The following is a 13,488-nucleotide window of genomic DNA, read 5'->3' on the forward strand; positions in this document are numbered from 1 at the left end:
TAGATGGTGATAATTTTTCAAGCTTACCTTCTCCTTAAATAATTTTCCCCTGGTTTTCTCCTTTCCATTGACCCACGAGGTGACGTACGGTAACCAGCCCCAATCTTTGTAGTCGTTATAGACCATACCGCACCTGCTTACAGTGGCAGGCGAGGCGACGGCTAGATCGCCCACTTCAAACAGCAACGAAACCTGCTCCGGCATGGTTATTCGGTCACTGTTAATCAAAGTAAGGACTTTGTTGTCATCCATCACGCTGTTCATGTTCTCTATCCAAACTGCGTCGACGGGGCCGTCGAAGAGGATCCACTTTTCATCTGGCGACTCGTCTACGATTTAGGTAGCAGTAGTAATTTTATTAACAAACCAGTTTATTTATACCTGAACAAGTTTGTCGCATTACGGAACTAATAACTCCGTCCAACCATTCGCCTGTCGCCAAGTTATATTCCCCGTACAGCTCTCCTAGATTTAGAGCTTTTGGATTTAAAGGAAAAATTTGGACTTCGTTAAAAACGCCCCTTCCGAGTTTTTTCAGCTTTTTAAAAGCTCCTTTCAGCGCTTTCCAAGTTACTGTTTTAGCTGTACCCGTTTTACCCAAAATCATAACGGAATGTCTTGAACTCTTCGTTTCGTATAACTGTATTACTTTGGTAAGCGCAATCGGAATCGCCTAAAATTATTACATACTGTTACGGTATAAAAAACAGCCATAGAGTACATACCTGCAAATTATTTTCTTCCATGAATTCGGTAATCGCGGAATTCATGTCGAGATAGTCGACAACTGGAAGAGTAACACCAGGAAAAATGTCTGACATAATACCGTTGAATAACGGCAGGTCGTCCGAAGTGAACCTTGCGATATTCATATCACGCATGGCTAAATAAACGACTTGTTCCTCGGGTAGATGGGACATGATCCTTCTTTTTTTACCGGCGTATCGTAATAAAGCAACCATCGATCGAAGACCAAAGTCGTAATGGTCCTGTTTACTGAGTTGTTGAATCGCCAGCTGGTATAAGGTGAACACCTTGGGAAGAAAGTAAAAATGATATTTTAAACATTATCAGGGAAGAGTCATACATTTTTAATAGGTAACACAGAACTTTTAGAAAAAAATTCTGAATTGGTTTCATTCTATGTAAAATTTAATGAAAGATTGATACATTTCTTTACAATTCATTAGCAGCTGAAGTGAAAAAAAATTCAACTCCATAATTTACCCTTTAAGGGTAAGATAAGGGTAAGACTCGTTCCTACATAACAAATTTTAGAGGATATGTTTCAAACTTTCTCTTATTTTAACGCATATCACTAGCTTTTAAAGCTTGTTACACTATTTTTTTTTACACACTGCATTGACATATTTAAGGTAAAATAATACCTTTTTGGCTAAAGATTTAGTATTTTGAAATCCATCGCTGAATAAAACATTTTCAGCAATGATGCCGCTGTCTGGAACCATCATCGAAATCGGTCTAAACATTGATTTTAAATTGTCCGGCAGTTCCGTTCTACCCGCATACCCAGGATTCATGGTTATGAATATTCCACAAGTCAACCTTAAGTTGATTTCACTACCTAAGCAGAACCGAAGAAAAGATCATACTACTACTAAAAATGGGGGTAATATTTAAACAGGCTACTTTCGATGTTTAAGCAACAAATATAAATTTATTTTCTCAAATTCAGTAGCAAAAACTAACCCAAACTGTTTGCGGCTGCTGCGAGTACATACCTAACCTCACAGCGTTTAAAGAGTTTCGAAGCAATTTTGATTTTCGTAATTTCATCTAAAATTGTTTGCTATTAAGGCAATTATATGGTTTTTACAGACCATCAGCCAGATCAATAACCATATTATTTTAAATTTTATTACAGTGCTTCCTGTAAAGCCGTAGCCTAATGAGTGTTTGTCACCTTTTCAGATATTAGCAGAAAATTAAATGGTGCGACATAAACTTGACCTAATTTTTTATTTTTGTAAGAAATCATTGGTTAACCCTTTCGCTGAGCAATACGTCTGAACGTAGCTACCGCGCCGTGCGCGAAAGTTTATCGCGTGCGAATATATACGTCTGGAGCAGTTAGACCACTTATAGTTTTACATTATGTTGTGTTAAATTACGATTTACGATAAATTTTATGATTTTATTTTGAATAAAATACAGCATATGTACTAAATAGAAACTGAAAGAAACATGAACAATCTTGGTACTATTACCAGTACCTCTTTCCATAAAAATATTTGTCACAATCGGTATAAGCTCGCCCGCAAAAATTCGCCTTACCAATTGCAATAACCGAGTCACTATGCGCACGGTTGCGAATATATACGGTTTGAGCAGCCTGATCCAATTTAACTATTCATGCGAATTTATCCGTCAGGAGCAGTTTGAGTCCTATAAATTTTTAGCGAATATATACGTCTGGAGCAGTGAAAGGGTTAAATGCCAATTATTAAAGAAATACTATGATTAGACAAGACAACGGTGATGTGCTAAATGATAACTTTATTGCGTCATCTGTTAATAGGAAGCTCAACTAAAATCTCATATCACTGTCCTTCAGTAAAAATTAATAATTCACAATGAAATTCGACAAACACCTTGTAAACCGTCAAAATAAAAAGTAAAATAAATATAATAAAATTAACGTTGGCGTTTGTTTTTTTGATCACACTTCATATGGACCTAAACCAGGTTAATGCCAGAGGTCATTGACACCGAGATTCATAAGCTAAACACAGTGCTGCTATTAATTTTTCAAAAACAGTTGGATATTCATTATTTCATCCACACCGACGTAAAAAAAATAGGGTGACTAAAATTATGTTGCAAAGGCATACAAAAAATACCTTTTTACAAAAAAAATTTCTACTGCCGTTCGGCTCTCTACCACTTTGTTAGTTTGATATAGTTGGTGTAAAAAGATAAGAATAGGCAACACTGATAAGCGTGGGCATACAACCGAGTTAGGAGAATGTCTACTGATGACGTAGATAAGAGTTTAATTGCAGACTAAAAAACAACTTATAAGGATTGACTGATTTAAAAAAATTATAATTTCAGTTTAATATTCTGGGAACCCCGTACTGACCCCCGTTTAAAGTTGTAACATATAAAAGAAACACGGAGTTAGGTCAGTTACATCGTCTTACCTTCAAATACGAATCTCTTCTCTTTCTGCGATATAGCCATCAGTATGCACAGAATCTGTTGCGCGACGACAGATAACACTTCAATGTTGATCCTGTTGAATTCGTCAAAGCAGCCCCACGCCCCCGTCTGAGCTAACCCGGAAAAGCATTTTCCCATGCTCTTGTAATCCAAGCCTTCGGAACAGTTATTTACTATCACCCACATACCCATCGCTTTCCCTAGGTCTTTCACGGTTTCTGTTTTACCTGTACCAGCCGGCCCTTTAGGGCTGCCGCCTCGGTAAAGATGCAGCGCTGTAGTTAAAGTAATGTAGCACCTAAAAGTTCAATGTATATTTTCAAAGTAAATATTGGACGATATCGTTTTATTCCCGTATTCTCGTACCTATCTGTGAGGGGCGTTATGACGAGTCGTCCGGAATTTCCGTTATACTCGTATCCGTAATTAAATGAAGTGTTCGTTTGTTTTATTATACAAATCTCGGAGTCTCTGTCCCAGTAAAATCGGAGCTGTGAGAACCACTCGAAAGCGTTAATATCCCGGCAGTCTTAAAAAGAAACGTTTATTAAAAACATAAATTCAACGCCTGCAACTTAAACTTACTGGCTTTATAAAGTCTATCGATTACATCCCTCGAGTGTATTTCGATCGTTATGAGGGCGTTTGCTTTCAGACGTTGCAGTTTCGTTAGGTCTTTCCTACTTAACTCGGACAATTTGCTTAAAACTTGGTTTTGCTTTTTTCGTAACCGCTTCAAAGGCTTCTTGCTTTCCATAATTTTGGCGTGTACTAGAGCTCTTGTACAGTCGGTGGTCCATTGTATCTTAAAATGTGAATTAGGGTGGTCAAAAAAAAAAAAAATCCTATGACTAAATGTGTAAGAAAAAAAAATCATTTTCTAAACATCTCTAAAAAATATTTAAAACAGTCATGAGATTTTATACATCGAGAGTCACCAATACTACCCAAGAACCTCCAGAAACTCAAAAACACTTAGTCCAGTCATTATAGACATGAAACAGCCTGTTTCGGGGAAAAAAATACTATTAGAAGTTTCTCTGCAGAATATTGTACGGAAACGTGTTATAAACCAAATATCAAAAAATCATCGATGCTAGTTGGGAAACTTTGTTTAAACAATGGTCAAAGTTATGGAAAAGTGGTTTTTTGACTCGCGTAAAAAAACTATTATTCATAGTGAAAAAAAGTTTATACGAAAAAGGTAAGGTATTCAGTAAGCCTATAAAATGAGACAAGTCCGATTAAATTCCGATAATTTGTTTATGTGCAAGAGCTCAAAAATGTTCGAAAATGGCCTTTTTTTAGTTGTTAATAATTAATGCAATTTTTATCGCAGACACTTGTAATTCAGGATTTTTTAGGCTTTTTACACCCTTAATACGAGGTAAAAATTTCAACCCGAAAGCTTCAATGGTTCGTCGTTGGCGGAATTTGTTATCTAAGAAGATGATTTATCCCAAGCTCAAAAGCATTGTATAGTCTCGATCATTAGTTGTTTTTGTACCTAAATAGTTGTAATGTATTAACATATGCATTTACTGAGAATTTGATTTTTCAAATTTAATTTGTTTAAACATGATTTTTAAAAAAATGTTAATATTTATTAAATTGTTAAGATAGGTAATTATTATAAAATGAAATAGTAACGTTTATAGTTTAGTTAGTACTATTTTTCTTCGAATTTTAAAAAAAATCCTTGTTCTAAGTTGATTAGAAGCTGAGATAATTTTTTTTTAATTTAATCGCAGTGACCTTAGTTATTCATATTAAGAGCCAAAATTTGAAGAGTATACATTAAGGCCGGTGTCCCATGCATCCGAATTCCGACGATACGAAGGTCCGAAAGTGTTCCTATTGGTTAATACACATTCAAATTTTTACCGCTCATTTTCATCCGAAATTTTTTAAATTCATAAGACGTCCGAAAAAGTAGAAATAATTTTAACTTTTATCCGAAATCGTACGTTTTTTAACTTCACTTTTTTATTTCTTATGTCACGGGACGCAAAGAAATCCAACATTGCGCCTCGTGATTTACTGCCAGGGGCCTTTTGGAACAGCAGGCTGCGGCGCACTCGACGTTCAGTCCTCAGTCCGACCGCTGTTCATTAAATAATCGCCGAGTTTTGCCTCGGTAGCTCACTCTCAGTCGAGACTTGCCACGAGAAGCATCTCTGAGTTGGTCTTCACACTTGTATTATAGTGTTTGAATCGAATAGCGTCTCATTGTCCGCTCCTTTAGTGACGAGTAGTCGCTACCAATTTTTTTAAATAGTAGTAGTACTGAGTATCAGCGACCCTTCGGGGTATATTAAGGCTGTTCCCCTCAGCTTGTGGTACGGCCTGGTCTGCCAGTCCACAAAATAGGGAAAAAAGAATTCGTAACAAGTTCCCCTTTACTTATTAATTACGGGGAACCCTACACCTATCGTTCCACAACGCGAGTCGAACCCGACATCCGCAGAAGCAGCCGCGGCCGTGCAGAAACGCTTTCTGCACGCATCCAGCGTGTTCTGGGGATTCTTAGGGATACCCCCAACCACGTCACAATCCTCCAAACGGGTCCGAAACCACCGCGTTCGTGGACACTTAACATGCTATGATTGTTGTTTGGTATATTTACAGTCAAATAAATGTTATATTATAATGTCGAATGTAGAAAATATAATACTACGTATATTTTCTACGATATATACCTATGGTTGCGATGCATTCTATTACTCGGTCTAGCGTGGGGAGAGCGAGGCGGAGCACGCGCCTAGTAGCACACAGGAAAATGATCCAGCGGCCTCAAATTGATGGAGCTGGAAAAATTAGCCATATCTCGGTTAATAATGAACCTATCGAGATGATTCTTTTTTAATTTGTGGTAGCGCAAAAATTCATGAGCATTGAAGCTATTGTATTAACATTATTTCAAGCCGAGATTTAATTTTTTATTTAGCCTCATGTAGGGCATGAAAATATAGCTCTTAATGTACACTCTCTCCAAATTTCGGCTCTTAATAATTAAGGACACTGCGATTAAATAAAAAAAAAAAAAATTGTCTCAGCTTCTAATCAACTTAAAACGATTTTTTTTTATTCGAAGAAAAATAGTACTAACTAAACTATAGAGGCTACTATTTCGTTTTATAATAATTACCTATCTTAACAATTTAATAAATATTGAATTGTTTTCAGTCATTTTTGAACAAATTAAATTTGAAAAATTAAATTCTCAGTAAATGCATACGTCAATACAACTATTTAGGTACAAAAACAACTAATGATCGAATCTCTACAACGCCTTTGAGCTTGGGAAAAATCAATTAAAAATAGCATCTTCTTAGATAACAAATTCCGCCAACGTCAAACCAATTGAGCTTTCGTTTTGAAATTTTTACCACTTATTAAGGGTGCAAAATCCTTCAAAAATTACAAGTGTCTGTAATGAAAACTGCATTAATTATTAGCAATTGAAAAAAACGGCAATTTTCGACCATTTTTGAGCTCTTGCGCATAAACAAATTATCCGAATTTAATCGGACTTGTCTCATTTTACAGATTCATTTAATACCTACCTTTTTTGTATAAACCTTTTTTTCTCTATGAATAACAGTTTTTTTACGCCAGTCGAAAAACCACTTTTCCATAATTTTGACCATTGTTTTAACAAAGTTTCCCAACTAGTCTCGAGTTGATTTTTTGATATTTTGTTTATAACACGATTCCGAACAACATTCCACAAAAAAACTTCTAATAGTACTTTTTTTCCTGAAAAAAAGCTATAATACTGGCCTAACAGCATTTTGGAAATTTAATTAACACAGCTGCTATTACCAGAACGCAAATTTTAAATCGGCATTTTTATTTAAAAAAAATATATATTCTACTTACCAAACTGCAGGCGTTACACAACTGTCCACAATTACTCAACAACCACTTGTCACGTTTGTTGAGCATCTTTTTTAATTCGCTCTTAACGGGTTTGAACGTCGATTTCAGTATAGCCTGCATGGAAGCCTCCACCGACAAAAGCCACAACTCCGCCGGGCCGTCTAATACGATGCTCTTCTCAAACTCCATATATTCTCCGTCGTCGGCGAACATCCCCAAAGCCTCCTGTTTGTTCAAACCCATGTTCTTGTGGATCTTCAGCTTGTTGAGGTTGTCGAATAATTTTTTCAAGTGCGGCTGGACGTACTCGGGCCTCTTGGAATTGCCGAGGATTTCCAACATGTCGTCGTTGGAGATGAAGTAAAACCTCGGGAAGACCTGTCGTTTCGTTTCCAGGTATATTTCCAAGGCTCGTTGCAACAAGTCGAGTTTGTCATTCATAACGTTCAGTCTGTTCAACAAATAAGGCGTGGGCTTGTAGTGGGTCGCTTTCAAAGCAGACTTGGCATGATACAGACGACTCGTGATCTCTCTCCAATGTTCGCTGAGTAGATCAAAATCTTCCGATTCTCTGGGTAATTGCTTACGGATGTCTTCTCCGTAGAATATATTCTGTAAAATTAATTTATGAATTTACGCGTCGCTTTTACTGTTACATCTCCAAACAAACAAAAAATACATATGTATATACAAAGTATTTAAAATTTTTGGTTTAAATTTTGGTAATATTATACTTATACCATTAGATATATAGAACAGAAGAGTCCAAAGGTACAAAATTGCGATATTAAATCAAATTTTGCGCATAGAAACAATATCGAACAACTCCATCACCGCTATTATTGATATACCATCTATTACGTCAAGGAGATATAAGTTGCTTAGAATTATCATCGAAAATCGTGTTAATTGCAAAGTAGACGTTCTTACTAATAAATAGTTTAATTGAAAGTGTGCAATAGAACTTATACTGTGCAAGGTCTTGCAAAAGTAAATTTTTTTGCACTGGAAATCATGTAAATAACTGTCATTTTTATCCAATTGTAAATAAAAATAGTGAATTATGAGAAAGTTGAAAAATATAAAAAAAAACCTTATCTATATAAAATAAATAAATATAGTTGTGTAGTAGTGGGGGCGTTTTTTTCCATGTCTGCAAATGCAGTTGCTTCGTTGTAAAAATGTGGCACCTACACCCCGTGTCCCAAAAACATCAGAACTCCTCGATAACTTTTCAGTATGAAATCCTATCAAAAAAGTTTATGAAAAAAGTTGTGGGATTTCAAAAAAACAATTTAATGGTGACCTTGTCTTTGATGTCTCCAATTTTTAAGGTCAAATTAAGGCCAAAATAAAAATTTCGAAACTGCCGTTTCGAGCAAACAGGAACGTTGGTTAGTCAATCTAGGAACTTTACGTTTTATGAACCTTGAATGCCCTCTAATCTAAACGAAGCAACTTTGGATACAGATAAGCTTAGTTAATCATATTTGTTTGAATCTGAGAACCTGTGAAACTTTCACATGGAGCGTTGCGACACCTTGTATATTTGACATTACAATTTTAATTTAACGATATTTGGAAAACTCACCTCCAAATACAACCACTGTCTTTGAACGGTTAGTGCCACCTCCAAACTTTCCATAATATAAGACAAGGTTCTCTCCCAATAATCGACTTCTTTAACGAAAGGCTCGACAAAACGAGTACTTTTCATAGTGCCCAGCTGCATCAAATTGTCCTCCAGAGCCTTGAAGCAGTCGTCGACGCTCTTTATTTTGTAGAGGTCCTTGTACGAAATGATTTCGATCTTCATGGCAGTCCAAGTATCCATGATGCCTTTCAGGCCTTTCTCGATCTGGAGCTCCATAGTGGCGGCGTTAGAAATTTCATTGATATCTTCCGCGTATTTGTGCATCTCCATGGCGTTGATCGCTTCTAAATTGAAAGCCGGCGAGGCCTCGTCAAAGTTAACACCGACAATTTTTTTAACTTTGTCCCAGTGCCTGGCTCTCATCGCCGGATTCTTTAGATCGCCGAGTAACGGTAATGTCCTTCTGAAAGCATCCACACGAAGCCTCGTATCCTCAACAACTGACCACCTGAAAATCAGTTTTGGAGGTCCATTAGTCGTCGAGCCTCGCATACTTACTTTTATAATAATGACTAAATATTTTAATTTTTTATTAAAAATAGAAATATTTTTTGAAATCATTTAAGTTTTTATTAAAAAGCACTATGTTCAGTTTGTGAATCTCAGTGGCGTTAACCTAGTTTATATATCGAGGGCGTCATATCAGAAGGGGCGTATGAACCAAATCTGAAATTTTACAGGCATACGCCTTTCTGATATTATAGTTTTGCAAAATTGGTTCATACGCCTAAGTAAAATGCGTTAGAATAGTGTTGATGTTTATGAATATATATATGCCCTTCTGATATATTAAGCTATTAAGCGAATTGATTAAATGAGATTATACGCCCTAAAAACCTAAAACCGACTATAGTGGCTCTTACGCCCTTCTGATATGACGCCCTCGATGTGTGACAAAAAACGAACGGGCAAAGTTAATTTTCTTCATTTTATTTTAGTCTTTATTTCGACGGTTTACGAGAAGGTGTTTGTCAACTTTTTATGTGGTCAATGTTAATTCGCCACGAGATTGGACGAATACGTCACCGCTTCCTATATATGTGATCCCTATTCGAATTTACACTGTATATAAAAAAAAAATAAAAAATGAAAAGAAAATGCATAAATAGTTTCGAAAAGTAAATAACAACAAAAAAAAAACTATCTGTCACTTTCATATTTACCCTTTATCTTGTAGTTCTCTAGAAAGTCTCGTTAATTTGCGGAATAAAGTCTGTGCCGTATCCTCCATTTCTGCGGTCTCGATAGTCCAAAATTCCCCTGATTTGTACATGTCCCACTTCTTATCCCACTCCTCCGCTAATTGCCAGACTATTTCAAGGGCCGCCATTTCCTAAAAATAAACAAAAAAACATTAATCCAAGCCAAAAAAAAAGGCTCTAGTATCAATGTTGATTTTCAAAATTAAAAAAAGCCTGTTAAAATCAGATTAGTGCTTGAACAAAAAAATTATTATGGAAATATTTTCAATTTTTTTTGTGTATTTATTGATATTTTTTAAAATATTCTGTATTTGAAAGATTTTGAACTTGAAACATATTTCTCATGAATATTTACCGATTGAAGCCTTATTATCTCAATCGATTCAGGGAAACTCAATCCAAAAATGCCCAAATTCTGTCTTATTTGTTCCTCCTTCGCTTTGTGGGCCTGCAATCGTGCTCTTATAGATTTTAAATAGTCTAATCCTTCCCTTGGGGTCCCATCCGATTTGAAAGGTCCGTTTTTAAGAAATTCTTCCAATAAATCTTTACTCTCTTGCCGAGACTGCTCCGTTTGTTCCAAGAGTGCGGTCTTAAAACTTTCCTGGAAAATGCAATATACTCAGCTTTGAGCTTTTAATTTCCTTCGGCCTACTACCTTTTTGAATGTTATGAACGGGGGAACAAATGGGTAACAAAGGATAATTATTTCACAAAAAAATTTTTAATGTTATGTTAGTTTACCAACTAGACTAATAAACTTGAACCAAAAAACACATTTAAAATACATACTAGAAACGTGGAAATATTTTGAAAACTTTAGAAAACTTCAGCCGGAACTGATTTGGTTCATAGAAGTTTTGGTGGTTTTTGAAAGATTTTGAAGTAAATTTGACGAATTTTCATACAATTTTCAAGCTCTATTGAATGATGGTGACGTATTCCGAGGCCGTTTTTTTTTCCAAAACAGTTTTGAAATATATAAAAATTAAATATGAGCAATATGAAGCAAGGCAATTTGTACAAGAGGTTTTTTTTGACGTCAATTTTACAGAATACACCTGGGGAAATAAGTGTTTTTTTTTTAAGAAAATGCGTTTTATTTTCTAACACAAAATTCCGAAGATATTTCATGTTGCTTAAACTAAAAAAGTGAAGATTTACATAGATTTAGTGTTGTGCTTGTGCAAATCAAATATATGTAGTTTTTTAATGTGAATAGATTTCAGCTGCAAAAAAACCAGCATCTGAGCAAATGTTTCTAAATCAAATACTTGCAATTTTTTGTGAAATCTTAGGAATTGGGAAGGAAGAAAGGGTCTAAAGGACGACTATTTCTTCGCTTCCTTTATGAGTACCTTTGAATACTCCAGCATTTTTTCTGCCTCAGCCAGGACATCCACATAATTCCCCCATTCTTTTGGTATGTTCCTCTCCATGTTTCTTATCTCCTCCGGTACGGGTACGGAATATTTATCGAGGGTAATTATTTGGTCTTTTATCAAAGGAAATTCTTCTTCTCGTTCGGTAACTTCGTCCTTCAATTGCTCGAATAACATTATTGAATATTGCATGCTGTCTAAATTTTGAGGCTCCTTCATGATCCTGATAAAAATTACGATTCTTTAAGCATGTTTTCAATTTCATCATAAAAAATTAAACTGGACAGGTAAATATCGTAACAGACTTTGGACAAAAAAAATATATATTTCTTTAAAACAGAGGAAACTTTTTTTTGTCCGCAACTGTACAAACATTACAACGTGACGCATAAACAAACTAATATTTGACCACACTTACTCTTCCATATTAACTTTCATATAGTGGTACAACTCCTGAAGGTTCTGTTTCGTCATCTTAAACAAAAGGGCGCACAGCTTCCGTTGCCATTCCATGCAATGTTCGATAATGCCTTGTTTCAAGTCAGCGCAGTTTATTTGAAGAAAGTGGACAGCCGTTAACGTCTCCTGAATTTGCACGTTATTGGCCATTTCCGTGTAACGCGCTATATTGGAGTCAAACAGCGAGGCGCTGGGGTTCTCTTTCTCGTATCTCTCTATAAACTTGTCCTTGTCCACTTCCCACAAATCGCGGAACGGTTCCCATATTCTCATATATTCCTTGATTTTCTCGACGTTCACCCTTACCTCTAAGTAGCATAAATGCAAAATAAAATAAAGCAACGCCGACAATTAACACTGTACCTTGATTTAATAGCAGCTGCATGTGTTGACAGTTGGTGTCTTCCGCGATTATCTGACTGTATGATTTGAAATTTGTCTCTGCGACGTGGAATTTGTCGTTCAGTCTTGGCAAAGCCGTCAGCGCTTCCACTAGACTGTTTAAAATGTTAGAAATGACTGAGGCTACTTCTACTAAGGCCGGTTTAAATATGATCTGAAAGAAAAGCAATAACGTCCGTTGCAATGAAAATAAGCAACATTTTTCGACATTGGCTTGAATTGTAACAAATAAAAAAAAGTTCAGGGAATGAGAAACTTGCACTATTACGATCAATTTTTTCTATGATAAAAAGTACATTGGATGTTAAAAGAAATCATATAAAACATCTCCCAAAACTGGTGTCCAAAGAAGTCTAAAAGCTCGACAAAAGTAGAAATCAAAATAATAAAACAAGAAGCCTCAAGAAGTTATCAATTTTCATGTTATTCTACATGAAGATGTATTACATTTCTAAATTCATGTTTTTTTTCAGGTTTAAATAATGGACATCCACTGCGCTTGTAGATTATGTGGTTTTATTCAAATTACTGATAGCAAGACACATACTAAGACTGTCATTTCAGATTATTACATTATATCGAATATACCTTTCTTTACGCCCTTGTTTTGCCAAAAATTGTAGATTTTTTTTTAAGTATGCTAATGAAAAATATGCCAATAAAGTGGTTTCTGGAGCCAAGCCAATTTTTTTATTTAAAAAAATTTGAGGACGTAATTAACATTTTACAGCGATGCGCTTGATGGAGGTTAATATTGAACACTTTAATTTTAAAAAAAAAAATAGTAGGATATGTTTACTTGATTTTTAGTATTAGTAATGGAGTAATAAATTGAAGCGTGCAAGCGCTGAGTGCGTCAGCTGGACCGGAGGGAGAAGTAGGGGAAGCGGCGCGCCCTCGCTCTGTAAACTGATTCCGAACCACATATAAAAATTCTTTTGTACTTAATCTGGGGTAGCTAAACACGAATAATATAGTCATAATGTTTAGTTTTTATTTAATTTACATTTTTTTGCATTTATCGTCATTTTAATAATTAATAATATTACACTATTTTTTGAGTAATACCTTAATTTTTTTGCTTCATTAATCATACTGACGTTATACTTGTTGCTGGCTTTTTAATAATTACTTCATCATTTCAATAATTAATTAATTTTGGTGCAAAATAAGTTTAAAGAATTTAATTTATTTACAAAAATATTTGATAATTATACAACTATGTATAAAATATCTACAAAATTATTACAATGAAAACTAACAAGTATCCTATATAGATTTTTCTCTCCGGGCTTTCGTTTTCGAGATACACGGTGTCAAAACT

At 35.2% G+C, this 13,488-nt stretch overlaps 1 protein-coding gene across 1 annotated transcript in view; it reads right to left on the minus strand.

Moving 5' to 3' along the window:
* LOC108913077 (dynein heavy chain 2, axonemal) overlaps positions 1–13,488 on the minus strand; it is a 38,093-nt gene that overhangs the window by 16,428 nt on the left and 8,177 nt on the right. The window contains exons 11-24 of the mRNA XM_023455566.1: positions 12,126–12,318; positions 11,722–12,070; positions 11,280–11,526; positions 10,277–10,525; positions 9,883–10,052; positions 8,657–9,167; positions 7,066–7,677; positions 3,769–3,988; positions 3,550–3,712; positions 3,165–3,481; positions 1,389–1,585; positions 726–1,034; positions 382–673; positions 28–329 (exon numbers count right to left, since the gene is read on the minus strand). Of these exons, the coding sequence (XP_023311334.1) occupies positions 28–329; positions 382–673; positions 726–1,034; positions 1,389–1,585; positions 3,165–3,481; positions 3,550–3,712; positions 3,769–3,988; positions 7,066–7,677; positions 8,657–9,167; positions 9,883–10,052; positions 10,277–10,525; positions 11,280–11,526; positions 11,722–12,070; positions 12,126–12,318 (4,131 nt within the window). The remainder of the gene's footprint in view (positions 1–27; positions 330–381; positions 674–725; positions 1,035–1,388; positions 1,586–3,164; positions 3,482–3,549; positions 3,713–3,768; positions 3,989–7,065; positions 7,678–8,656; positions 9,168–9,882; positions 10,053–10,276; positions 10,526–11,279; positions 11,527–11,721; positions 12,071–12,125; positions 12,319–13,488) is intronic.

Source organism: Anoplophora glabripennis, unplaced genomic scaffold, assembly GCF_000390285.2.
Source record: "Anoplophora glabripennis isolate ALB-LARVAE unplaced genomic scaffold, Agla_2.0 scaffold780, whole genome shotgun sequence".
Classification (NCBI taxonomy): Eukaryota; Metazoa; Arthropoda; class Insecta; order Coleoptera; family Cerambycidae; genus Anoplophora; species Anoplophora glabripennis.